The sequence below is a fragment of the Strigops habroptila genome, chromosome 3, assembly GCF_004027225.2.
Source record: "Strigops habroptila isolate Jane chromosome 3, bStrHab1.2.pri, whole genome shotgun sequence".
NCBI classification, from domain to species: domain Eukaryota; kingdom Metazoa; phylum Chordata; class Aves; order Psittaciformes; family Psittacidae; genus Strigops; species Strigops habroptila.
In genome coordinates this window covers 16,302,825-16,330,646 of record NC_044279.2, presented here as the reverse complement: position 1 = coordinate 16,330,646, position 27,822 = coordinate 16,302,825, and the positions used below count along the sequence as shown (strand labels likewise).

Here is a 27,822-nt window from a genome sequence, read left to right as displayed (position 1 = left end):
CTTTATAGCGCAGAAAGCAGCAAAGGGAGCAGGAAGCAAAGAGGAGGAGGGATACCCCAAAGTGGACCTTAAGCTGATGTTTCTTCCTGTGAGAGGGTTGGAGCTGATTTTAATTTTCCTAGATCAGCCCCAATTCAAAAAACATAAATGAAAAGGGAAAAGGAAAGACCAAAATATATTTTTGAATTTGAACTTTGAGTAGCAGCACAGAACCCTCACAAAGTGGTGACCATCAGTGTCAGTGCTGAGTCTAACAAGTGCATCTGCATGGCCCCCCGAAATGGCAGGAGGGGTTTGCCCATTGATTTCGAAGGGACCCAGGTTTTATTTCTGTGCTTCAAATAGCATTTCTGATTCTTCTGCATAAAATGGTACATAAACAGAGTCATCCCCTAATTAATCATGGTCACTAGTGCACCAATGGCTTCTAACTTTTATTTGATCCAGCTTCTCCTTCATTCAGAATGACTTGGTTATTCTTTCTGGGTAACTGCTCTCTAAGTTTTGTCATAAACCATTAGAGATTTTTGTTTGTCTGTGTAATGTTTCATTGGTAAGTGGCATTTACTGGGAGGTAAGGCTGACTTCTCCCAGTAGGTTCTGTGAGTAGGCTCATGCACCACAGAGCCGCTGAAGTCATGAATTTCCCTTTATGGGAAAAATCCAGTATTCATTTTTGTTATTTAACTTGAGCCTACATTTCAGGCAAATCTTCCTGTACTATATCTGTGCATAGTCAGTGGAGAGAGGTGAGTATCTACTGAAGGTGTTGATCCAGTTCACCTATGTCAAGCATGAGTCACTACACTCACACAGGGTTAAAGCTTTATTTCCATAACAGTTAAACCTTCCTAAGACCATTCCTTCATCCTTACTCCTGGGTGTGTGGTCGTCCTTCCCTTGTGCCTGCTGTGCTATTCATCCCATCAACCCTGGGAGGGACCTAATCAGAAGATCACTAACACTACAATAAAGAAATGAGTGGTGTTTTGCCATCTTAGCTCCACAAATCAGTCAACTCCAGGATTACATGAATGCCAGCACAAAGGAGGGGGAGGAAAGAGCGACACATTTTGGGAATTAAGGGACTATGGTAACTCCTACTCAGCCTAAACTATGGTGAAACCACACCTACAGGGGGTGCGTTGGATCCCAACCTCTTTATCTCTTGTCCCAGTAGAGATTTCCAGGCTGATTCTGCAGCTAATTTGTTTTTAACAACCTTCTTATTACGTAGTGCACTGATTGCTTTAGTGCTGATTGTCATTTAAGGTTAGTAGCAGTTTAGTTACTAGAGGAAAAGGAGGATTGATTTTCCCATAATGTGCAAGATAGCAAATACATTTTTAATGATAGTTGGTTCTTTATTAGGACAATGGGTCAATGGGAATTCTTTGAAGAATTTAGTTGCCCTATTTCTTGTTGTTTTTCCTTTCCACTTTAAAGTACATTGTTATAGGCTGACTGCTTAAATCAGCTTCTTAAAATGCTTTCCATTATGGTGAATCAACTTCAAACATGGAGAAGATTAATATGTATCTAGAGCAAATGGCAGGATGGAGGATGGGAGAGAAGAATCAGTTCAAGTCAAACAATTACAGATACTGAGTGAAAAATTAACATGTGTCATGGGAAACTGGAAAAAAAGAAACAGGAACATCAGTGCAAGTCTGCTGCTTCATGTAAATATCTATTTTATGTAGTATTTAAGTTGAAACATTTGGAGCATAGTACCAATTTTTGAGGACTAGCCTCTAAACAGGGATATTGTGGAAAAACATTGCAGTAAACTGAAGTGTAGAGTAATTCTGTATTTATTGCAATGCTGTCATGCTGTTTCCAGCAAGCTTCCGAGCATTATATATTGTCTGTTGTAATGTCAAGCAACTCACCAGCAAAACCACAGGCAAATTTCTGCAAAAGACTGGCTCATTGATGCACACCAGTGTGCTGCTGGAAACTCATAATGTTCTGCTCACAAAGTATTTCCAATATGAGATAATTTTTTCATGTTTTAGATACATTATTTGTATTTCTTTTCACTTTTTTATCACCATTTATTGTTTATTCATTAAACTCTTCCATTACTGTATTTGGAATAGGTCAGAGGAAGACCGGATCTTCTAGCCAGTCTTTTGCTTTGCCCATTATTGTTATGTTATGCCTGATATCATAGTGTCCTCACTACTTAATAAGAGAAATGTTATTATTAACATCTTTATAAAGTTAGCCCTAAAACTGAAGAAGAATTGTATTGGAGACAGGATGGTTGTGAGTAGGAAGCAGTGCTGAAAGCATCTATCATGTTGTGTATTGGAACTAGGTGATCTTAAGGTCCTTTCCAACCCTAACCATTCTGTGATTCTGTGATCTCAAGGGCTTTAAAACTGGGAAGCATCACGTAAAGGGCTGGGTAAAAGCCACAGGACTCATGGTTTTAAGAGTCATCAGTACTGACTGAGAGCCTGTAAGATCAGCTACTGTTCTGTAACAGTAAACCGTTTGCTGACTGGGCGCAGAAGTTTTTCAAAGCCCCGGAGTCTGCTGGCAGATAACAGGCAGCCGTGGCCTGTGTTATCTGACAGCGCATGCTTTAGATTTAGCAGCTGGAAGGACTAAGCTTCACATCTCCTGCTTGGATTTCACAGAGGCGTGATACGTAACTGGTGTTTTAAGTGATTCCTAAAATGCTGGCCAGTGAAAAATGAAATCATGTTAGTCAAGGAAGTGCCATGAGGAGCGAAGTGAGTTTCACAGGCTGGGTGGAGGGGTGAGCCATGCCAGCATCGCCAGCGTCGCAGACCAACCCCAGGCTGTGTGTGACAGCTTATCACCCCAGCCCCTCCAGACCCTCGCTGCGCAGCAGCTCTCCCTCCTTCTGCACTATTTTTTCCTCCTGAAAGGCAAGACATTCCCTCCGACAGCATGTCCCAGACCTCCGACTTGCAGCTGCAAGCAGGCACACAGGCGCTTTTCATCCCGAAGACTGGCAGATACACATCCCTTCCTTTTCAGTTACTCAAGTAGCTCTTCCCTTAGGGCCTTCTAACTCCAACTCCAGCTAACAACCAGCTTGTCCTTCAGCTCCATGCTGGCTTCAGTTCAAACACTGAGGACGCTTTTCAAGCCATCCTCAAGGCTCCTGCAAGGCAGTGCAGTGGGCCAGCAATGTGTCTGGGGTGAGCTGGCTGCCCTTGGAAGTGGCAAACCCAAGTGTGACACAAAGGCTCTGTTGCCAATCCTGATCAAAGCAGCACTTCCAATACCTGCTCAGATGGCTACTCCATAAAGCCCCAAATACCCTGTTCATAAATAATTCCAGGCACTTTTGGAAAAAAGGGTAATTAAGTTATCAAGTTTCTTGGTAGACCTTTGTGCCTTGAAGCACAGTCATGGAGCTACTGTAGAGATTTCAAAACCACTATTTTAATATATTTTTGTAAATACACATAAAATATGAAAATTCACCATCAAAGAATATGCTTCAAATGCAGTTCTCATTTACATTGCAGACTAAAGAGGATTCAGAATAATTTTAGTAACTGGGACATCAGGGATGCTGCAGCTGAATGAATATAGGACAAAGGATCTTATTCAAAGTTGAACTACATTCTTTCAAATTACTTCTTTAAGCATCATAATGAAAAGCAATAATAAACATAATTCATTAGAGCTTTTCTGTAAGCTTTCTTTTCTCTTAGTTTGATGCCTCTATAGGTGTCTAAACAAATGGTCTATACATTCTTGTTTTATCACGGAACTGAAACAGAACCATCAGTGACTTCCAGCTTAGGCTTTTGTATTTTGCCTCCGTATTGCCATGGCATTTCCACAGCATGCTGCAGTGCCAGGAATCTCTCCCTTTAGTTCACTCCTTTTTCTCCTTGTGTATTCAAGCCTGTGTGTTATTTGCTTTTGCCAAATATATCATTCTGTTTTCAGAAAGCCTTCAAGATTACATTCCTCTCTGAGTTGAAAGTTATTTCACAGAATATTCTACAACTTTTTTAAAGCGACAAACCTGTGCTTAGTCTTGCTATAGGAATTATATGGAATATAATTCCAGTGGAATGTTATTCCATTTTTTTGAGAGTTTTGGTACATGTGTGTGTGTGTTAAGGGGGATTGGCTATGCTTATGCAGCAGATCATCAAGAATTGCTTTGTGTAGTGTCTGGGCTTTCCGGGTGCCTCCCCCCGGTTTATATACTGGGCATGACGTGCTGTGGTATGGAATACCCCTTTGGCTAGTTTGGGTCAGGTGTCCTGTCTCTGCTTCCTCCCAGCTTCTTGTGCCCCTCCTCACTGGCAGAGCATGAGACTGAGAAAGTCCTTGATCAGAGTAAACATTACTTAGCAACAACTAAAAACATCGGTGTTATCAGTGTTGTTCCCAGTCTGAAAGTCAAAAACACAGCACTGCACCAGCTGCTAAGAAGGAGAAAAATGACTGCTATAGCCAAACCCAGGACAATGGTTTATTACTTCCAAGGTTTGGGATTGCACTCCCTCCAGGATGACTGAAAAGCTTTATTTCATAATTTGTTAACTCTGAGAAGTCTTATTATAGAGAGATGTGTTCAGCTCCCCTGTGCTTTGTGTTATATCCTTTTAAAATATACTGAAACACTCCTGTGTATTGTTTGCCAGGATATACCCACAAATGCATACATTGGGAGGCAGTTGTACAATGGCTCTGCTCATCATGTTGAGCACAGAGCAGCGCCAGAGGTTCATCCTCCAGAGCTGAATCCACCTGAATGGGGCATGCATTGGCTGGCTGTATGATCATGGCACTCGTGTGTTTTGCCAGCATACATTGTACCTGCCTGAAAGGCATGCAATGTTGATGCAAGAGCAGAAAGCCAGCGGAACTGGAGAGCCAAAGCAGTTGGGCTGTCCACCTCACCTTCTTTCAGAGATTGCTACCCCTGGGGCAGTGGCTAAACCAGCTGCAAACCATTGCAGTTTACAGCCTGGCATAGAAAAGAGGTGCAAATCCAGGTCTGGATGCGGCAGTAGTGCTGGCTACCGCCGGCTTTGCCGTGGGAACCTGTGGGAGCAGGGCTGCAGGGACAGCAACTGGAGCAAAACTTGCTGGTTTAATTTGCCTTTGTGTGTGAGTCACTGCCCACAGCTTCTGCTGCTTTTACTTTCCTCCAGGAACACATTTGCACGGCTTGAACTGTGCTTAAATTAATATAATTGTAGAATCTGGTAGCAAGTAATCATGCAAATATCAAACTGTTGGAAATGTATTCCTTCAGCTGGCTGTATTGAGTAGTTTTGCTCTACATTTATTTGTCAGACATTGTTACTGGGTAAAATCCAACTGTATATGCCATCTTCAGTTTCTCTGAACAGTTTTATGTGTGGGATCTGAACACGCTTTATACCTTAGGAATGCAAAACATAAACGTTAACTAATTAACTTGCATAGAGGGTTTCTGTGCAATGATTAATTCAGCAGCTCCTTGTGTCCCAACTGCAGCAGATCTTTTAAAGTGAAAAATATACTCTTTTTTATTTGTGATTCTCTCTCAGATTTTGGGCAAACACAGGAAAAATTTCAGTGTACATACTAAGCAAGGCACCTCAATCTTTGGTATTGCATTTGTGTTGTACTGAACCCAGGACAATTTAACATATCTTAATACAAACTTGGAAGTTGAATAAAGGTGAAGCATTTGCGGAGAAAACAGCTTCAGCAAGCAGCGTGCAGAATCTGTAACTTCTGTGGAGTTATTGTGCCCATCTCTGAAAGGTTTAGAAAATGGCTGTAACTGCAGGACGCATGCATGGGAAAAGGTGGAAGCAATACATATGTCATCAGCATCTTGCTTGTTCTTTCTATGAACACTTTGCAAGTGTTGTCGCAAGCTCAGCCACATCCTACCGCCTCCATGGGCAGCAAAGCACAATTCCACTCAAGACGAAGTGCAAACATTTCCCTGTTTATCTGTTTACACAATTTCCAACCCATAGTGAAATGCCAGAACAATTTACACATATATTGGTTGAGAGGGAGTGTGCAAGTTTTTAACTGGTGTTGCTACCTCCTCCTGTATAGATCTGTCTGTCAGCTTTTTGTTTATCACTGGCTCTGAAAGCAGCCAAGGAATCTGAAAACCAAGGACAACGTTGTTGGATATTTGCGGGAGGATTGCTCAGCAAATAATATCCAGCACCCCCCCGAAAGTTCAGACTTGAAAGATGCTGCAGCATCCTTAACCCCTGCAATTACAGGCTCGAACTTCAATTGCAGAAGGGGCTAGGTGCAGAAGTTTGAAAGCAGCTTATCCTTTAGCAGAAACACTTGGGTATCTGAGTGTCACAGCTCGCTGCTGTCACCTTCCCTGATTCTGCTTCTCCCCTTGCAGGAGAGTACTGTGAGGTGAACGCACGCTCCGGCCGCTGTGCTCCGGGGGTGTGTAAGAACGGAGGAACCTGCGTGAACCTGCTGATTGGGGGCTTCAAGTGCGAGTGCCCCCCGGGCGAATATGAGCGGCCGTACTGCGAGATGACCACCCGGAGCTTCCCCCCGCAGTCCTTCATCACCTTTAAGGGGCTGCGACAGCGCTTCCACTTCACCGTCTCCCTCATGTAAGTCCCGGTGGGGAAGGGCTCTGTGCCTGGTGGCTTCTCCATGTGAGTCTGATGGGTGTTTGTTAAGTATTGTCACCGCCCAGATTACCCACATGTAGAGGTCACTTGGGGGGTTTCTGGCAGTGATTCCTGCGAGTGGGGCACAGTTGTGTTATTTGAGTGTTTGATTTTCTGCCCTGCTGAGTTGCTAACTCCTGACCTTCCTCTGCTGCAACGCGGGGAGATGGCGTGGGGAGAGGAGGCACCAGGACCTCCTTGGCCACCTCTCAGCAGCCCTCAGCTGACGAGGAATGAGGGTAGGTGGTAGGTTTGACACTTTTTCTAGTTAGGCCCATAGCCTCCTGACTTTGAGGCTGGCTGCAGAGCCCACCCATTTATGATGCTTGTTTGGGAGCACCCTTTCTCTCTCCTGTTTCCCAGCCTGTGAGAGGACCCAGCCTCATCAGACCATGGCTGAGCACAGGCTCGTCCTCCTCAGGTCCTTGCTCTCCATCAATTCCCAGCCTTGGGCCTGGGACAACCCCAACTGTCCCAGCTCCTCCCCTCACTCCTTCTGGCCTTCACACCAAGCTCCTGCTTCTGGTCCCATCCCAACTGCCAGGCACGACCAGCCTCATCCCCATCCCATCTGCCCAGACGTCCCCACATTGGACAGTCTTCTCCTGGGCTGGCTGTCACTTTTTCCATGGGGGCACTCAGGGGGGCAAGGGGAGCAATGTTGGCAGCCACATTGCATGGACCAGGCCTCTCCTCCCCTGGCTCACACATCACAGAGGAGAAGACTTCTTGGGTCAGGAGCAGGGCTTACCTGCTGTGGAGCCAAAGCTCCGGGTGCACACACACCTCTGGAGAGGGGGTGGCTTTGCAGCTTTCCCATGGTTTAGCCCATCAGGATTGACCTTTGGTTCTTCCTCACAGTTGACTGTGAGTAAATAGCACAAAATGTGTTAGGGCTGACCCCAAAGGGCGACGCTGGGGATTTGTTGATAGGGACAACGACAGCTGCAACGACAGACATGTTTGTGTGTCTGTCCAGAGAAAGTGCTCAGGGAGGATGCCTCCAGGCATGTGTCTCACCCAGCACCAGTCACCTGGTGGTTTACATCTGTCAGGAGCCGGGCAGCTTCTCTCCAGTTATCTTTTGTCTGCCTTAATCTGAAATTGTATGGAATCTTGGCATTTTGGTTAAATCAGAAAGCACAGACACGGTTTGCGCGTGAGCTGAGGTAAGGAGGAGTTGCGCCTGTGCAGGTTGGTTTGGAGCATCAGATCTAAGCACACGGAAGAGCTCAGGAGCGAAAGGCCTTGTTAGACCTTCAGTGAGCGCAAACAAAGGAGCAGTCTGGGCTGACTGCCAGCGTGAATAACCTGCTCTGCTCCTGGCGTGTCCCCTCAGCCACGGAGTGTCATTTTTCAGGCTTTCAGGAAGAAATCTTTGACGTGTAGGGTGCTTCAAGCTGAAGTGACTCAAGTGCTCTGTGTAGGGGTTATTGAGAAACAGCAAACTGCTGTACAAGGTAGTGGTTTCTTCACCCTCCTTAAAACCAAGATGGCATATTTAGTCATGAGCTAAGCACTCGGTGTGATTGTAACAAGTCTAGAGCATCATGGGGCTCAACCCATATGGTCTGGGATAACGACACGTTTAGCTTTCCATACCTGAAGTTCACTTTTAGTCACACTTACTTATTATTTCTTTGGCTTTTATTATCCTTCAGTGCAGGTGGAAAACATTATGTGAGGATAAGCAGGAATTAGCAGTCTGACTAGACGATGCTTTGCCTTTACATATTTTGTGATTTGGGAGCATTTGTAAAATCCCAGTGTCTAGCTTACCTTAGCCTCGAGTGACTCCTGCAAAGAGCAATATGTTTGCATTGTCCAGTCTTGTAACTAAAATGTGGTTTATTTTTTTTTCTTAGAAGTATTTAGGTTACTGACCAGGCATGTCTTTCTGCACTCAACAGTATACATCTTCCTTGCTTACTCCCAACACTCGCTACTCCTTCACTTCAAGAGACACTGTCAGTGGAGAGGTTTTCTCACTATTTATTCAAAATTCTCTAAGAAAGTGTGTTTTGTTTCCTATATCCTGAGATTAAAAATACCCCTCCTATTAAAAAACAGTATTTTTTTTTCCCAGCTGGTGATAACTAGATTGGTTCAAAAGCAGTAGTGCTTTAGCTATTAGTGTGATACAAAAGATGCTTTTGACTAGTGGCAGTCAATGGAACTGAGTAAAGAATGAGTAAAGAATGTAAAAAATAGCTTAATAGCTTAATAATTAAAATTATGGTAGAGAATTGTAACCATATCAGAAAATACGCTCAAGCAGAACTAAAGTTCCTGTTGCTGCTAATCAAACTTTCTGCCCATTAAAGAAGCATTACTAATATTATTCTCATTTCTTTTTCTCATATATATTCTGGATAGATCTTATCAAAATGTTTCGATGAAGCAGTTATCCATGGAAAAATACAGTCTTGGGAAATGTTCTACAGGAACTGTATTCCTTTGGATGAAATGTTTGATGGTGAAAAGTGAAAACTAAATCAGTGTTTTGATAATATTGAACTATTTATTTCAACAGTATTGTCTTAATGCATTTAGTTTGCCTTTTACTTCTAGAATATTATTTTATATTATGTCAAATAAATTTAGAAATAAAGATGTATCTCAAAACTGATTAAAAGTAGTCAAAAACAGTCATATAATATTTTGATGGACTGCAGCTGATATTCTTTGCAGTTTGTATTTTACTGGAAATATCAAAATTTTGACTGCTGTTTTTTTGAACCAGAACAATTCATTTTCCTTCAAAGAATATTAAAAAATATGTGGAATAAAAATTTGCATTTCCATGTAGCTCACATTCAGGCTCCTGGTTCAGAAAGGTCTATACTCAGTGTGATCCACAATATATATAGGTCTGACAAATATTTTTTTTTAAAAATATTATTTGGTTTTTAAGTTCTTTATTTCAAATATCGGACCTTGGTGTCCTAAAATACTGCTTCTTTCACATTCTCTGAGTGCAGGTCTTGTTGCAACGCAGGAGGGTCTTGCTAGCAGACATGACATGACAGGCACAAGAATCATTTCTTCTGTCTGTGGAAGGCAGCTTTCATTAGCTGTGTTCAGCATTTCATTCATTTGTAGGAAAAGTGGGTTAATTTAAATCAGGGATATTTCCTGAAGTTCAAGATAGATACAAAATCACACTACACTGCCATTGGGAAACACAAGAAATTCCCATGGTTTCACTCTCTCTTTCTCTCTTTATAGAATATTAATCTTTGTAAAAATGTTTATGTAAAGTGTAATATAATTTTTTTGCATTTCTAAGTAGATGGAATCTGTGTGTAAATTCCCAAAGATAATGGGATTCAATTAAAAATTATAAAATACACAAAACACACAGAAATTTGCAAAGGAAGTTCTGTGCTGACAAAAACCCTCAGGCTTTTTTAAATGTGGGGGTGCCTGTTTTCCTGCAGGAAAGGTGTGATACATCCCATATTAGAAACACAAGAAAAATCAAACCGAAAGACACCCATTGGCGCTCTGATTTAGTGGAATCATTTAAGTGTTTATTTTCCTTCCTCCAATTGACTGCCCTGTTGATTGATGAACCCCAATTGTCTACATGGCATTATTAAAGTAACTCTTATCTTTCTTTTTCCCTTGCCTCCCATCAGGTCTTTTTAATCAATTGGTGACGCTCTGTGTACCCTGTAGCATTTAGACAGCAAGCAAGCAGCAAGTATCCCCCTTTTGACCTGAAAATGCTTTCTAGCTTTCGGACTGTTTGCGAAGTGTAGTAAGTGCTACTGTTTGGTGAATGCCAGGTACTCAGGCTGTATCATGCATCTGCCTAATTCTACCCCTTGTGAGGGTCAGCATCCACAGCAGATGTCTGCAGAGTAGGTTTCTGCAATTTCCATCTCGCTTGCCTCTGTTGATTGTGAAAGAGTAGATTTATCCTGCAGCTGACTCCTCAATGTTACAATTTTCTGTCTGAAGGGAGGTTCAAAGGCTTGCTTCTGTGATAGACACAATGCTGTCATTCTTCTGGAGGACTTGACCATCAGTCTTTAATTCAAAAGCCATTAAGCACAAACCCCTTGTCTCTGCATTCTAGGTTTGCAACCAGGGAAAGGAATGCTCTCCTCCTCTACAATGGGCGTTTCAACGAGAAGCACGACTTCATTGCCTTGGAGATCATTGAGGAGCAGATCCAGCTCACGTTCTCTGCAGGTGAGGTCTCGCTCAAGTCGAGCGTTTCTGCTTGTGGTCAGGAGATCCTCTCAAGCCATTTGGAAATATGCATTAAGGATTTTATATGGCTATTTGCTGCCTCATTAGTTGAGTAACTGGCTAACATTTTATAGTGAACAACTGATGCCAGGTGTTGCAAAGTGCTCCAGATTGTAGCGGTTTGTGGTGGTTACACTTGCTGTCGCAGGCAGGAGCTTGTCAACATAGCAGTTATAAAAGCCAGAGTTTATGACTACTATAAAAGATTGGCGCTAGCCTGAAAGCTGGCCTCTGAGCCAATGTTTGCTTAAATGAGACTTCATTTTATCACACTGTGATAAACGTCATGTGTTTATGTATTTTTACACTACGCCATTGGTGAAACTAGGTGTGTGTAAATGTTACCTAAAAAATACATGCGAGTCAAAGGAAAAGCTAGCAGGCAAGTGAAGAATGCCTGCCATGGGGTTGGTGGTGAGCAGTGATGTTCCAAAAATGCACTTTTGTGCTGTAGAAGCACGTCTTCTGGGAAGAAGACATAAACAACCATGGATTTAGAAGAACTTAGCTTCCCACTCATTGCTACGGTAGGCTAGGAAACAAGAAACAGAGGCTTTGGCGTTTGCTTGCTTTCTCACCAGGACAAAGCCAGTGTCTTTTGGTGCTTCTGGGAGCAGAGAGAGGGGAAGACCACCAAGTGCAGCTTGGGGTGGCATGTATCCCTGCCTCTGTGGCCTTCTCCCAGGGGAGGGTTTTCCTCCAGAAAAGCAGCCCTGGCAGTGGCAAAGCAATTTGTGACACAAGTGTGATCAGAGCAAACCCTGACCATTGCAGTCTGAACAGAGCAGTGTTTCCCAAGTTAAAAAAGCCAAAGTTTCATCCAAAACCTCATGTCCAGCTGCGCTAATTGCCATGACGGGGTAGTACACAGCTGTACAGCATGGCTGAAGCACACTGAAGGCACTAGGAATCACCTCCTGGACTTCACCAGGCTTGCCAAGGCTTTCGGAGTCCCTCTTGATGGACCACTTGCATTCCTGCTTCAGGCCAAGAGCAGGTCTGTTCAGTGGGAAGGCTTTGGTGGCTTTACCAAATCTCAGCAGGGCAGACAACCTCTCATTGTCACAGGTTTCGGGGTTGTTTTCCATTGGGATAGAAACTGGGAAGTTCTGTTCTCGTGTAGGTCAAGTGGGGTTACGTGCAGGTCAAGTGAGATGTTTGTACCTCTGTATCAGGCATGTAACTGAGGAAATAATCCTGTTATTTCCCATTATCCATATTTGGGATAGACATGCAGGCTCTAGTCAACTCAACTCTTAGTTTATTTCTGTGAAAAGTGAGACATTGCAAGTGATAAAGCAAGTAGAAGCAGAGGCAGAGCCCACCTCAGTGTTGCACACTCATCACCAGTGACAGTCACTCAGACCTCATGGTAAATCCTAAGTGACCCCATCAATTTACCAGCGATGCTTAAGTGCATATATGGACCTTTGGGTTGAAGATATCCGGTTTCATTTCCCCTTTATTAGCTCAAAGTTGTCTAAATTAGATTTTAAGGCAGGCTTTTGAATGGATTAGTGTAATGAAATAACATGCTGCATTTGGAGTGATGTGCTTTCTTCTGTAGCTCTGCTCTGCCTGTCTAAACTTGAATCAAATTGCTTGGAAGGCACCCTGAGGATGAATGGGAAAAAAAATAAATTCTACTTGCACTTATATGCATTTAAATGTGGAGGAACTCCTTTAAAATACATGAAACTAAATTTAGATTTGCACTGCTGCACCTGAGAGCAGGTCTGGTCCTGTATGTTACAAATGGTATTTTCTTTGGAAGGAGAATGGTTTATGTTTTATAGTTTTAAGTGGCTTTTAACTAACAGTACAAGTTTTGGACACCTGATCTGACTGTTTTACCTGTCGCAACAACTTTTTCACAGAAAGCAAAGCAAAAGGATTGGAGACTGGTGATCTTCCTTTCACAGAAACGTGCTAGCTGCATAAAAAGCCCAATTTCACCACAGATTTTTTATCACTTAATGATAAAAAACATTAGAGCAAGATGTCAAATATGCTAAGCTGAAATCTGTACTGTTTAAATAACAGAAGTATATAGAATGGGGGTTAAAAGAGAGTAGGGGACATGGGAATACTACTTCACACAGGTTAAAGCATTTGTTGCAGATAGAGCTGAAAGTACATTTTAAGCTCAACAATACTCTGAACTTCGTTAGCTTATGGGAGGGAGTTATTTTTCCTGTGGTTTATTATGTAGAATTTTCCAACTGTTAAAAAAAGAGAGAAAGAAAAAAAAAAGGCCGAAACCCAGCAATCCCTCCTCCGTGCCAGGCCTTTCATGTGCTTTCAACATGAATGTTTATTTTGCTGCTACCTCGGAACAGATATGCCTGGTTACTGAGCTGCTTCTGCTGACTCAGACCTGGCTTAAAAGCTTCAGCTTAACAATTGCAATGGCAAGGACTTGCTTTCAAATTTAAATACTGAAAGGCTGCCAATAATATTATTAATCGTCGTAAAAATTTTGCTGGGACCAAGGTTACCATGGGGTTTACACTGGAGGGCTTTTGGATTTCACTCTCAGCTCTGACGAGGCGTAGGCTTCCCTTCCCTGACAAAATAATCCTGGCACGATACCCATCATGTTAAAAAACCCTCAAAGTGCTGCCTTTGGCAGAAATGCAGAAAAATTCATGTACATCTTTTCCTCAGTTGACCGCTTCAGCAATAGCTATATCTACCCACTGCATCTGCTACAGCACTCTGCAGAAGCATAATGAAAAATAACACAATTTACCTGGATGTGCCAGAATCTATTTTTGTATTTGTGCACCAAAATAATTCCATGAAACTGGGGATATTTTCCATCTCACAGGACAAAACCCCAAATTCCTCCATGGTGAAGTAAGCCAGCTGCATCCTGTGCCTGATGAGGGTCTCTCCATGTTTTGGTTTAGTGCAGAGTGGAGTTTGCAGTGATGCTGACTTACTTTTTCCCTTCTGCCTGCCCTTGCAGGGGAGACAACCACCACGGTGGCACCATTCGTTCCAGGAGGGGTCAGCGATGGGCAGTGGCACTCGGTCCAGGTGCAGTACTACAATAAGGTAAGACTAATGGTGTCGAAGATGACCTATTATTTGTAAAGTAATAGCGCCATGGGTTGTGAAGCTCTGACCTGATGTAGGCGGGTGCCTTGAGTTTATTTAACCAGGCACATTGCTGCAGCTCTGCACAAGTGGTACTGGTCTTGCTCACCTTGCCTGGAATGAAAATTCCCTCCATTGGCTTTTGAGTTTTGTCTCAGGAAGGCAAAAAAGCCCCAAAACACTAGTATGTCCTTTTCAGAAGTACTACCAGGGGAACCTTCAGGTACTTGGAACTATTTTAGTTTTCAGTTCTTTAAACCCTCACAAGTGTCAGTGTGTCTAAAACATCTGATTCACTGATTTTGATCTTTTTAAAGAATTGTGCAGAGCAGAAGCCTTTGGTGTAGTAACTACAAGCCACTGGTATAGAATTGTCTGATGCAAAGCAAAATTCTTCCCTATAATTGTCTTCTTGTGTAAAATGACAAGTTTAGCTCACACAAGCTTCTCTGGTTTGGAAAGTTTGGTTATTAAATGGCTGACACTTTTCAGTAATCAAGGGCTATCTTACTAAATCAATTTTTTGTCTACTATATAAAAAGATATGCAAGAGAAGTGCAAAAAGCGCCGTTGCACACAGTCCGTGGCACTCAAAGGTGTGCTCAGTGGTCCCCATCCCGCAGCTGCACCCTTGGTAGCTGTTAAGAGCAGGTTCAGTTTGAACCGAAGGCAGGGGCTTTGTGTGAACCAGCCATTTTGTGATGAACCAGAAAGCAGGGTGTTGGGGTGTACGGTGTCACTGTTTGCAGATAGATGTCAGAGCTCTTGTGTAATCTATAACAAAAATTAGAAAATTCAGTTAGTTACTGACAAGCGTTGCTTTTAAGTCTGACATGATAGCATGATGGTGGATCACGTAAGGAAATAGAGGAGCATTGTTGGCTGTTAAAAAGGAAACAGGATACTGATGTAGGAAGCTGAATGGAAGATGAAGGATTAATATGGTCAGCAAGTTCTTTATTTCCCAGTGCTGCATCCTTTCATCACAGTTTGTGTGGCAGTTTGAATGGGAGGATTAAAATTTTCTTTGGACTCCTAGATAGGGTCTCCTAGCCCAAGGGTGTTTTATAGAGGAAATAAAACCCTTTCTTATTAGTTATTTCATATTAAAAAATAAATGTTAAAACTTATAAAATAAATTTCGTAGTTAATATACTTTCTACTACCTGGAGCACAGAGAAATAGAAGCAAAACTTAGTGTGCCACCATGCATGCATCTGTGGACACTGCGAGGCTCTTCCTTACAAACTGCAACATGCCATGTTTTCGTAGTCTGCGTATTTCTCATTGAATCACTTCAGTAGAGTAACTGGCACTTGCTGAGGCAGTGGAGGGATGTTCCAGCTTTGAAGCTCCTTGGTGGATGAGGAGTGGAGGGCACAGCTGCAGGGACAGCCACTGAAGCAGCTTGCTGAAGCACTGCAAGGCAGATAAGGGGTCCAGGCAGCCTCAGGACACTCTTTAAAAGACGAAGAGATCTGATATGGATGCTAAAATTAAACCCCTGCCTCACTTTCAGGGCTTGCTGCTGTTCAAGCAGACTGGTAGGTGTGCCATATTAGCAGCTGGTATTTTCCTGTCATTAACACATGCACCCTGTCATCATTTTCTTCTTCTGCCCCAGTTTTGCGAAGGAGAATGAGCCAGTCCCCACTGCATGGGAGAAAACTGAGGGCAGAGAGAGAAAGAAGAGGGCCCGTGCTAGGAAACACCACTGATTTCACTGTGTTTGCCACTCACATGATATAAAAGTGATGAAAAACAGGGTCACTGTGGAGAGCAGCGCTGCGCCCTTTGCTGTCTGTGTTGGAGACCGAGGTCATCACCTTCCCCTTAGCAGTATTTATTCCAGAATGGTAAAATTTGGACTGGCAGAGGGGAGCTCACTATGTTGATTAAAGGGCACAAGTAGGATACGCTAACCTACATGTATTTAGCGTGCTCTCAGGCCTTTGCAGTGTGTCTGGGAACTGCCTGTGTTGCACCAGCTCTCCGGTAGCAAAGGACAGAGTGGGCACTGCGGGCAGCGGCAGCCAGAGGCAGCTCTGCAGACCTGCCCGCGGGCTGCCCGCCGCACCCTGCAGCAGGGATAAGCCTTCTGGTATTTGTTTGTAAAGCAGCTCCTTGGCTACTTCATGTTTTAACAGAGCTGGAAGTAAAGTTCCTGTGAGGAGGTTGAAAAGACAGAGATAATTTAGGGATTTGAGTTGTGCCAAGATAAATGGGATGCTGTGTCTAAACTTGACACAGCTAAGACATGTTTGAATAATAGAGTACCCAAAACTCATGAGTTTGCTTAAATTACACACTCATATTATTTTGCAGGTACTGCATCCTTCTGCTCTTTCCAAAATCCTACCACAGTATCAGGTCCTCATCCCATCACTACTCAACTCCTTTGCTCTGCTCAGATACTGCACAGCCTTCCTGAGCAGGCACACCCCGTCCTGAGCTGTCTCCCTCCTCCCTGCCTCCAGCTCATGTTTGATCTCTACCTCCAGCCCCTTCTGCACTCCCCTCCCTTGTCTCTGCCCCTGGCTTGCTCTGGCATTTTGGATCAGCACCCTGTCCCTGGCAGCAGGGCCACAGGGGCTACCTCCACCAGCATCCCCATGGGGCTCCTTGCCCCTTCTTCCCTTCTGCTGTTTGCCTGGGGAGCTTCTGGTCTTTGCTCCTTTTTAGACATCTCTTCCCGTTGCAGTCTTTGGGAAATGCATAACCCATCGTCCCAGATACCTGTAGAGATCCATTCTATTCATTTATCTATGTCTCACGTTAAAAAGCCCTTAAAGAGGTATTTATACGTGTTCTTTGTTATCCCTCACTCGTGTTGAGTTTCATCTGCCTCCATCTGCCTTTTGCTCCACCAGCAGGTTTTCTTTAATAAATGTGATAACTTTCGCTTATCCATTCATCAGTCTCTTCCTCTGTCACTTCCTGTGCCACGTATGTGCTTTTTTTGAACAGCAAAACCCATACAGACATTTTGAACTTCTCTGATTATTCACTCCCCTACAGCTGAGTGCTGCCAGGCTGCTTGTCCTGCTACTGGGGTCATTACAGCTGTGCCTGTCCTCTTCCCTGCCCAACACAGTGTTCTTGGGCAGTGACAAGCTTCTTCGGGCTTTTTCTTCTTCATATTTCCTCCTGCCTTAGAAATGTGACAGATGTTGTGGTGCAGGTTGGAATAAATAGCAATTTAAAAGTTTCCTGTTGTGCTCACAGCAAGCGTTTGGGGTCAGATACTCTCTTAGCTTCATCCTTCTTTCCCAGCACCTTTTTTTTTAAGCTTCTTGAAAGCATCTTTTTAAAAACTAAGCTAGAAACTGTTCAGTTTATTTCCTTCCTTCCACATTTGTACAGCATCTAGCAAGAAAAAAGGGTTCAGTCTTCTTTGGGCTTTCAGATAATACAGTAATTCATGTACGGAGTATTAGATTTCATCACAGCTGAGGTCAAGTTTTGATCTTTAGTTTTTGAGGAGAATGACTAACAGGCTTTGATACATAATCTAAATCACTTCAGTCCAAAGCAAATTCTTGTAGATGAGTTTTCACAGCTCTGAAAGCTGTTCCTGCAATCCGAGTTGATCGTGGTAGGATACGAGCAAAGGTTGAGTGGTTTTTGGCACGTGCAGTTCTGTGGATGACATTTGGCTGAACATCAGTGGAATTTAGACTCCAGGAGTGGGTGACTTGAATGTAGGGGCAACTGTGGTGGGAAACTTCTGCAGCAGCTGTTTCCTTAATGTGGCATCCTGGTGATGCTGCCACCCTCTGAAAAGTCAGTTTGGTAAAATGAAATAAGCAGCATAGAAGTGACTTCCGTAAATCATTTTCTGTAGTCAGCTTAGAAGCAATGTGCTTGGTAATATTTATCTTTAGTGTTAATGAAAAAATGTTGTGGTGTTTTATAATTGCGAGGGGCCCCTGCCACTGAGGGACAAACAGTGGAGCTTCATTGGTAAGAGATGAGTCCAGAGCCAGCTTTGTGCCACCGTGTTTGCAGAGAAGCATCAAACAAGTTCCTGCCAGCTCAAGTATTTGATGCTTTCTTACAAATCCTAGTATGTTCAGGCACTGAAAACGTTGTATTAATGAAACAGATTGTCAGAGGAGGAATGGAAGCAACGTCGTTTCATTTACCATGCGGTGATGGAAATGGATGCATCCTCCCCTGCTAACAGCTGACACACTTGGTTTCAGTGGAAGTGCCTAAGGGAAGCACGTGGATGTTGTGCTAAGGAAGTGTTGGCTCTGTATTGAATTTATGGAAGGGAAAACACCAAGGGGAAGAAATTTGTAGCTATAAGAGAGCAGAAGTGAACTGGGGGTGTTTTATAACCATTCTCTAGTTTCAGTTATATATTAAAAGTCTTGTCAGCTACCGAGTAGCAAGGTATCAGTTTACCTGTTAGCAGTATTACTTGCCATTATAGATGTTTGCTGACAGAGAGGGGAAAGCAGGGAGGAAAGCTACTTGCTGTCTCTGCTAGCTCAAACACATTACCTTCTGGGATCCTGATCTTGCAGCCATTAAAATCAATGGGAGATACTAAATTAAAGGTGAAATGCATATGACCTACTTTCTCAAGAGGTATATAAGAAATATATCAGAAATTCACAAGAAATGGGGTTTTTTATATTATTTTGGAGGGAAGAATAGGAGAACGGGGAAGATTTCAGCCTGACAAATAAAACTGATAGAAAACAGCAGAAACAACTTGCTGCTCGTTCACAGGATAGCTGGCGTAAAGGGCAACAGCAGTGTGAGCTGCCCTCTTTGCCTTGGTAATGTGCTTCCTTTCCATATGAGAGTTTAGTCAGTCCCTGATGGAGTTTGATCCTTACCCTTTGGCTCTCATTTGCCTGATGGTATGAATGACGGTCAGTAGCCTCAGCCATGCTCATACTGGCTTGGAATAGGAGCAAAACCACCAGAATGTTGGATGGTAATGATGCTCAGGATCAGTGATATCACATGAAATATCTGGCATTTGTTGCACACATATGATCATGTGTGATTGTAGGCAGTGCTTGGGACAGGGGATTCTGGTAGTGGGTGGTGTTTTTAATTAAGTAAAAACTTCAAGCCACTCTCACAGACTTCTGATAGAAATGCAATTTTGTTCAGAATTTGAGATATACCATCAAATTTATGTTAATGTTTTACCTGACTCATTACCTCAGGGTAGAATTCATCATTTGGCACAAGATAAAAATGTTTTGAGTATGGACATGTTCTTTTAATTATAGAGGGCATGTACATGTATATTTATATACTGTGTATCTTATGTGTTACTTATATGACATCAAAGTTGCTTAAGGACATTATTGTTCTCTAGACAGAAGCTCCTTCTGGATCTATTTAAGGAGACACAGGATATCTTTACCTAAATGACAGAAAACCTGAGAACAGCAGAGAGAAATGTGCTCTCAGAGAGTGTCTGATGCACAGTACAGTAGTTCTGGAGGATGGGTTGAACAAAGCCCTGAATGACTCACAGAATGACTCACAAAAGTAAGGGCTGTAAGACCTGGCAGTGTATGTGCTTGGGATCCTCCTCCATGCTCAGGACGTGTCAAATGATGGGTGCCTTGGAGGGTGTCTCCACTGTGCTGGTCCCTTGAGCCTGCAGGCTTCTAGGATGAGAGAGTCAGGACAAACATTACTCTTTTTCCATAACTGGGATAAGTTTTCTTCTCATATTTGCTAATTGGTAGTAAGCTTCTTCCTTGCATGTCTTTGGATTGAAGAGTGCTGTGGTTCTTGATGCTCGACTCTCTTAGGGGTAGCCCACCCTTTCATGGCAGTTACATTTAGCAGGAATCTGCTGGTTTCCATCCCTATGCACTTCCAACCCAGCAGAGCCCAGACCTGCGTTTAGCCTGAAGACAGCTGCCGGGAAAACAGGCAAATTCTTCAGTTAGAGATAAACTTGAAAGAAACGAGGGGCTGCTTAGGGCTGATGTTCGGTATGTTGTGAATTCAAAGCACAGGAGGTGCAGTGCTCTGAATCAGACTCACAAACACTTTCAAAAATCTCCTGCCTGTGGTAAATGATGGTTTCTCTTGAGTTAACTGGCCTTCATCTGGGCAAGCTGGAGCTTGAGCATCACCAAAGACTGAGCTAATGCTGTAAAGATGTAGTTCTCAGCCCACTTGTGCACTAGATTTTGCCAGTACCATTCCTTCCCAGGGAGGATCTATCCCTCATCCACCAGCTGGAAGCTGTTTCCAGATGCCAGAACACCCTCTGTTTCAGTGCCAAGTCCTGAGCTGTAATTGATGTTCTGTACCTCAGGTGCGTGCTGCAGCTCTCCCCTTGTGCTTGCTCAGCCGGTGGGCGAGTGGACGGGAAGGCGGCTTTCTCCCTCGCCCATGGGCTCCTCGGCCAAAGCAGATCCCAAAGGGTTATTAACCGTGGCCGTACAGCTGTGCTGTGGCACCAAGCAAGGCTGACTGTTTGGAGTCTGCTCCGTACTGTGGATCACTAGGAGTGCCCCACAGACTGGCCATTGGTGCCGGGAGGTACCTGTGGGGAAAGAAGAAGAGGGAGATGTTTGGGGTTACAGCATTTGTCTCCCCAAGAAACGGTTACGTGTGATGGAACCCTGCTGTCCTGGAGATGGCTGAACACCTGCCTGCCCATGGGAAGTGGGGAATGAATTCCTTGTTTTGCTTTACTTATTAAACTGCCTTAATCTCCGCCCATGAGTTTTCTCACATTCACCCTTCCAGTTCTCGTCCTCATCTCACTTTGGAGGGAGTGAGTGTCTGTGTGGGGCTTAGCTGCTTGCCAGGGTTAAACCATGACACTAAGCAAGAAATCAGCAGCAGTCTCGCAGGGCAGCTGCAGAGGTGGTGGGGGTGGGGAGTGTGTAGTGCCCTCCAGGGCCCACCAGCAGATGTGGAGGGGGCTGTTGTACACTGCAGCAAGGATGGCACAGATTCACTTAGATGCATGATGTGTCTTGCTGGAGCGTGCCTTGCTTGTACAGAGCACCCGCTTCAGCTGACCGCATGGCAAGTGTAAGCTCTTGGGCTCAGTCCTGTACAACCCCTGCATTTACTCATACTCTTACACGTGTCATGCCTGCCACTCATTAGCGGAATTATCTTTAGGATTATCTTTATAGCAGATCTCTAACATTCATCACTGTCTTTGTTTAACTAGAGCCTCTGTTTTGATTCTGGGATCCTGTGTCACGCAGCTGCCTAGCAGCGGCCAGGGGAAGAGCACTGCTGAAGGACTTGAGGATGCATATGAAAACTTCCCTTTCAAAAACTCAGTCCACCCATGTTCTCCCACCCAAGAGCCACTGGGACCACATTTCACCTAGCCACCAGTCCCTGGGGGGTGGCACAGCCGTACCCCCAAAGTCAAGACCTAAAGGGCTGTGTGCCGGTGTGCTCATGGGCATCTGGAAGCTCGGTGGCTGTTCGCGTTCCCCTGCTGTGGGCAGGCAGAACCTGCCCTTTAATGCAAACCCCTTCATAAGCACAAGTGCCGTGGGCAGTCACAGGCAGTGGGAGCGGTGCTGGTCTGTGTTGGAGAGGGTAATGTAGCGCTTTATTTTGAATAGGGTGGGATGAAATACAGCAACCTCTGATGGTCTGCTGCAGCGACCATAAGAGCCATGCTGGCTATGGCAGACATGCCCCTGCACCAGGTGCCTGTGGAGCTAGCAGATAGGTTATCTCGTTTCCTTCTGAAAACACAGACCCTCTTTGGTGATGGCAAATTCACCTGTTATGGAAATATATTCTTTATTCAGGACCAATAATTGATATTACCACTTTCCCTTGGGGGAGTGGGGGGAAGGCAGATGATACCAACATTTTAGTGAAACTTAGACTGTGACAACTGTGCCAAAAGACACAGATGACACTGGTTACTGCTTTCTCTCCTATAAAGGAAGCTAATTCTTGTTAGAAGTGCTGGGTTCGTGGTGCCCTGTCCCCGCAGGACCAACAGGCAAACATGAGCATCACACAGCTGCTCAGCATGGGCTTCCCTGGGCCACCCCACCACCACCACGCTGCCCCTTGGGCCGGGGCTCCCCTTCCAGCACGGCACCTTGTTTGCTCAGCTCTGGATCTCCCTGCTGAGCCTGCCAGCAAGGCTCCGGGTGAGTTATGAGGCAGGCACATGCCTGTGGCTGAATAGGGATTGCCAGCTCCTTGGACCAGAGCCACACAGCTGCCACCAGCTAGGCATAACTTTTCGTCATTGGACCCGAGGTGAAAGACTTTGCCCTGAAAGTATCCAGGACACTATGCAGTATCGTTTACTTCTTAATCTCAATGGTGAGGAAAAGTGGTTGGCAATTAAACCCCTGTGCTGGGGAGCACCTCTCACACCGGGGCATGGTTGCCCCTGCCGAGTGCTGTGCTTCGTAACTCGGTTGGAAAAGACAGACCCCAAAAGAAGTCATATCACTGGAAATGCGGTAAGTAATAAAGGCTGGGTATGACTTATGCAAATGATAGACATTTGCACTGGTGACATCTGAGCAGATGTAATTGCGATCTGAGGGAGAATTTCTGAAGTTAATCCTCCCGGTGGCTTCCAGACTAATTTGTTGAGGGATTGAGGGAGATTTTCTAAATAAACAATGCAGTTGTTGAAGATTATGATAATGCCACTGTTGATCAGATGTGGGCCCCGCCACAGTTCGGATTTTGCTGGCTCAGATTGACTTGCTGTGTTTACAGCATCCGCGATCAACACCGGCCTGCTCTGGTATGGCTTGGCATTGTCTGGTAAAGAAAAATGCAGAACATTAATTGTACTGTTAAGTAAATATCTGGGGGGGTAGGGTACTGTAAAAATACTGAACATGTCATTCAGTTAGGAACAGCCTACTTCTCTGGGCATATTTTTCCAGGAAGAAGTACAATTTTGTGGGTCTGCATTTCCAAACCTAAATGCGTAATATTGCTAAGAAATGCCAATACGGCTCTTAAAAGCTCTCTCAAGTGTGCAAGGAAGAAAGCATGTTAAAATTTAGCGCTTCCTCTTAAAACAACCAATGTATTCTCACTTAAGATTTAGCCATATTTCTAATTTTATCATTTCCTTATCACCCATCTCATTGCGACTATTTAATAGCAGGGCTGCAGAGATCAGTGGTGGCACAGCAAGGAGGAGGCAGTGAACAGTGCTAACTTCCAGCAGCGTACTGGTGTTATACTTCACTAGATCATCAATTTGTGCTGGATGTCTTTCCTTCTACGGCATTTTCATGGGATCAAAAGATCCGCCATAGCTTAAGCACAGGAAAGGTTGCAGGACACCAAAAACTCGGGGAGCATAACCACAGTCAATCTGTTCCTCTAGTTTTGAGAAGGGCTTATCTGTGGTTACCTGCGTAAGTGCAGGGCCTCTTCTTCACAGAGCAAGTTGCTGGGGTTTCTTCAGTCAGATGAGGAAGAAAAGCAATTCAAGTGAAAAAGTCACTTTTCTGCTAGCGCAACCAAATTTGTAACAAGCATCCAGAGGGATGTGCATGTTTCATTTACTTTTCAACTCAAGAGGTCAAGGAGTTTTTACTGGATTATCAATATTGTTAGCGAGATGTTGGCTATGATAGTTCTTTTACAACTTTCTTACAAGAAGAAGAGTTAGTGTATCAGCAGGGTATAGTGCTTCCTGGTGGGCAGGCTTGTGAAGCATGTGGTAGGCAGTGCTGGAGGCACACGTACAATATGAGGGTATGAGGAATCTTTAGCTGTGCATTTGTATTATTTATCTGTACTATGTATTTTTAGAGCAAATGGGCATGGCCATTTAAAAAAACTATCAATTAAAATTACACGCAGCTAAAGGAAGGGAAAGAAATTAGATTTTCCAGTGCTGAATGCATGCCAGCGCTTTACATTCAAAGTTCAAAATGTTGTTCCAGTCAAACACATAAAACATGTTGCTCGTGCCTGAATGTAACACATGTCATTTCCTACATGGTCAGAACTCAGTTTTTAAAATGCCACGAGAAAAGGTAATCTCTGCAAAAATAGTTTGGTTCATGAGTCATTTCCTGGCATTCTGGCTGAAGATTCAGAGACTCCTGTCCTTGCTGAAGCCAAATTCACTTTTTCACCCAGATCCAGAGGATCATCAATGAAATTCCAAGTCTAGGTAAGAGCATAGACTTGATACATAAAAAATGAAGCTTGACAGATTCTGATTAGAAATCATAGAATCACAGAATGGTTTGTGTTGGAAGGGACCTTAAAGATCATGTATTTCCAACCCTCCTGCCATGGACAATCTTCCCACATTTCTTATGGTCTCTTTGTCCTTTGAAATCTTTAAATCAAGCCAGTATTTCCCTTTCTAAAGGAAAATTTTAGCTTGGGTGCAAGTATTGTTATTGAAGCAGGACTCACTGGGTGATGTTCTGTGGCTGTGTAAGGCAGAAGGCTGATTAGATAATGAATCCCATCCATAAAATATGTCAGGATCCTGTGAAAACCCATCCCAAGCTCCAGCCTGCAGTATTGCAGGTGGGAAGCCGAGACCTAGGAGCACATTTGCACATTTGCCCTGCTTTTAGGCTCTTCTGTGGCACCTACCACTCCCTGAGTGGGACTTCACTCTGGCCTGTGCAACCATTTACATTCCTAACATCTCCTGAGAAGCACTGAAGGGCTGCCTGGCTAATATTTACTTTTTCTTGGTCCTGCTCAAATGTGGTTGTGAAGCCCTTGCAGGTGTTCGGGGTGGGGGGAAGCTGATCTGCCCTTGCAGAACAAGCACACGTGAGCCTGGACTTTAAAGGCCTCTCCCTGCAGTTCCACCGATACTTATTCATCCTGCATTAGTAGTCATTGTTTTTGTTGATCTTGGGGGGTTTCTTTCTGGTAGAGGGTAAGTGCGAAGTGATTGATATCTGGGAAAGGAAATCAGGGTTTGGCAGCAGAGCGACATTCCATTGTCTTGACACAAAATAACAAATAACTCGCCTCTAAATCTGTGTCTCGGGAAATGAAAGTGTAAAGCAGTGAAAGTCATTTGGAGGTCATTGAGGTGCAACATGTGACCTGGTCCTCAGCTCTCTATGATAGCTTTGAGAAGTCTCTCGGGTGGCTGGGGAGGAGTAGGACAAGCTCGTACCCAGTGCCTGGCTCTTTCTCTCCCCGACCTGCTTTTGGAAGTGGTGTTCTTGCAGTTTGCAAATACCACCTGAAAACACTCCTTGTTGTGGCAGTGATTTTATAACCAAATGCAAACAGTAACTTTTCAGAAACCATCCACAGGTTTTTCACTTTCTAAGTGGCAGTAGAGACCATGTCATGTCAAAGCCAACACGAGCCCCTGCTCTTCTGGAAGCCTCATCCTCAGCAAGGCTGCTCAGCGCTTACTCATCTCACTCCTCCCAGGTTTTAAAAGCCTTGGTTTGTGTGCCCAGTTACAGCACTGCCCATCCCACACCTGAGCTGGGTTCACTCAAGCCATCTAATACCTCCACACCACAAAACTCCTCAGAAGTTTAACGGCACCTCCCAGAATGGTGGTTTTCAGCTCCTCCTGAAGGCCAAGGAGATGCAAGGGACCTTCCTGAGAGCTGGCTGAGTCTGAATGACCCTTGGCTCACCACAAGGCCTGAGGACGGTGCTTGAAGGCTGTCCTGTGCAGCCCAGCCTGGTGCAAAGCCAGCAGAGTCATTGAAATGGCACCTCAGGAATTTGGTGCGAGTTCTTTGAAGTGCGCTGTTATCTCCATTTAATCATGCAGTAAATCTACAGTAGCTGCCTGATTTGCAGTAAATTTTCAGGTATTTTGCGTTTGTCTCTCTCGTGTGGGGAATAGCACTTTGCAATTACCTGGCCACGAAGGGGTCTGTGTGTACCAGGAGATCCTCACAAAGATCCAGTGTGGGATCCTTGGATTTTATAGACATAGCTGTGTCCCCATCATCCACACTGAGCAGCAGTTTGCTTGGCAAGGTGTCACCAGGGATGAGTCCAAGGAGAAGGAGTTAGTTGCTGTGACTGAGTGTCACATTGTGCTATTTCTAGGTGTTCCTTGGAGTCTGACAGCAATAATATTTGCATCCTGGATTACAAGCTTACAAAATTCATATAAAACCAAAAATATTTGAGTGGTTCTTTGGGAGGTAGATACGGACAAATGGCAAAGGGAGAAGGGTTTGATGAACTAGGATGCTGTTCCAGCATCCCTCATGTGCGTTCCTCTCCCAGTTCTCCAAAGATGTTGGAAGAACATCCTTGGTGGAAGGGAGCGAGGCAGCAAAACAGAGAGAAGGGGAGTTCAGAGGGTAGGGGGAAGGTGCACCAGCCAGAGGAGCGTATCAAAGAGGAGTGGGCTGCAGAGCATGGAAGAGGGGGCCTGCAGCAACACAGCACCGTGAGTGGTGTCTTACATGCAGAAAGTTGGATGTTGTCTTGGGGAGTGGGCATGGTCTCTTGACAGCCAAAACAGGTCCTTCTCGCTGAGTCACTGATCCAGCATCAAAGAGCTGAGAAGCATCTGGGAATACAAATTTGAGGATAAAATTTCCATTTGCAGGCAGGGAAAACTCGTGCTTCCCATCAGTACTACAGCAGGCTTTGCCAGAATTAGTCAAATCCAAGAATATACCCTTTGCAGGAGCTGGATGATATTTGTGAAGGTAGTGGCCACACTGTGGAGGGACGGAGCGAGTCTGGATGCCGGGTATGTGTAACCCTGGCTTTTCACAGCCTTGCCATGCTGCTGCCATGTGGTGGGACGGGAGGCCTGCTCCCTGTCTCTGCCCTGCCACTGAAAGAGCAGCAGCAATTCAGGCCATACTGTTCATGCGTGCCAGGTCCCTTAGCTGTGCCTGAAGCCTCCTGCTTTGAATATCAAAGTTTAGCCTCTGGATGTGGCCATGAAGGAGATAACAAATCAGGCTAGTAAAACTTGCTTTACTTTGTAGGCCAGCCTGGCTCCTGACAATCCCTGTTTCAGGGAGTTTGTCTAGGAAAAGGAACTGGTCTGGTGGCTTTTCAGGATTTGCATTTTTGACTCACGGATGGGAAGCTTTTTGGTTTTCCTTTTCACTGTCACAGGCTCTCATGTTTCTCTACAGACTCGAGCCAAGTTTGTGTAAAGAAATGCCATTAAAATATTCAGGGAATAAAGGGGATACATACATCAAAGGAGTAAGGGGTTTATGTGAAATGATTTGTCCTGCCTTTCCCTGGTGACTAATCAGGATGTGTAAAGGATTCTCAGCTCTTCACACCGCTTCATTTTAAAGGTGCTCTGGAAAGCTGTAGGGGGAAACTTTAAAAAGCAGAGATTAACATTAACAGTTTCTCTAATCTGGCCTAATTTGGAGTTTCCCGATGGATCAGAATGGTCTGCAAGCCCATGCCATGGCACTAAGCTTCTCTGGCATTTCCTAGTCTCTCCCTGGGATTACAAGTGTGGTGCTTTCCCCGTTTGTGGGGTTTTTTCCTGTTTATTTATTTATTCCCTTGCGGGGGGCTGGGCTTCAGCAGCTTGCCCAGGGAGACTGCCGCCACCGCGGGCCCTTAATGAGCTTTTTGACCACTGAAGCAGCACAGCATCGCCTGGGAGCGGGAGGGGGTTTCTCCCTTCCCCATGTCAGATAGCAGAGCAGAGGCCGGCGGGTTAACGAAGGAGCGGGGCGGCTGGCAGGCTGCCTAATGAGCACCAGGGAACCCGTGAGGGGGGACCCAACCGGAGCCCCAGCAGCAGCCTCCAGTGGGACCTGATGCCAGTTGCTCCATTTTTTCCCATTATTACTGTAGGTGGAACTGTTAGAAAGCAAAGAGCTCCAAA

General features: G+C 44.5%; 1 protein-coding gene across 10 annotated transcripts in view; it reads left to right on the top strand.

Moving 5' to 3' along the window:
* The window catches only part of CELSR1 (cadherin EGF LAG seven-pass G-type receptor 1), a 165,844-nt gene that overhangs the window by 84,205 nt on the left and 53,817 nt on the right, over positions 1 to 27,822 (top strand). For all 10 annotated transcript variants that reach the window (XM_030480073.2, XM_030480078.1, XM_030480076.1 and 7 more), the window contains exons 3-5: positions 6,380 to 6,602; positions 10,747 to 10,862; positions 13,894 to 13,982. In XM_030480073.2, coding sequence (XP_030335933.1) covers positions 6,380 to 6,602; positions 10,747 to 10,862; positions 13,894 to 13,982 — 428 coding nt within the window. The remainder of the gene's footprint in view (positions 1 to 6,379; positions 6,603 to 10,746; positions 10,863 to 13,893; positions 13,983 to 27,822) is intronic.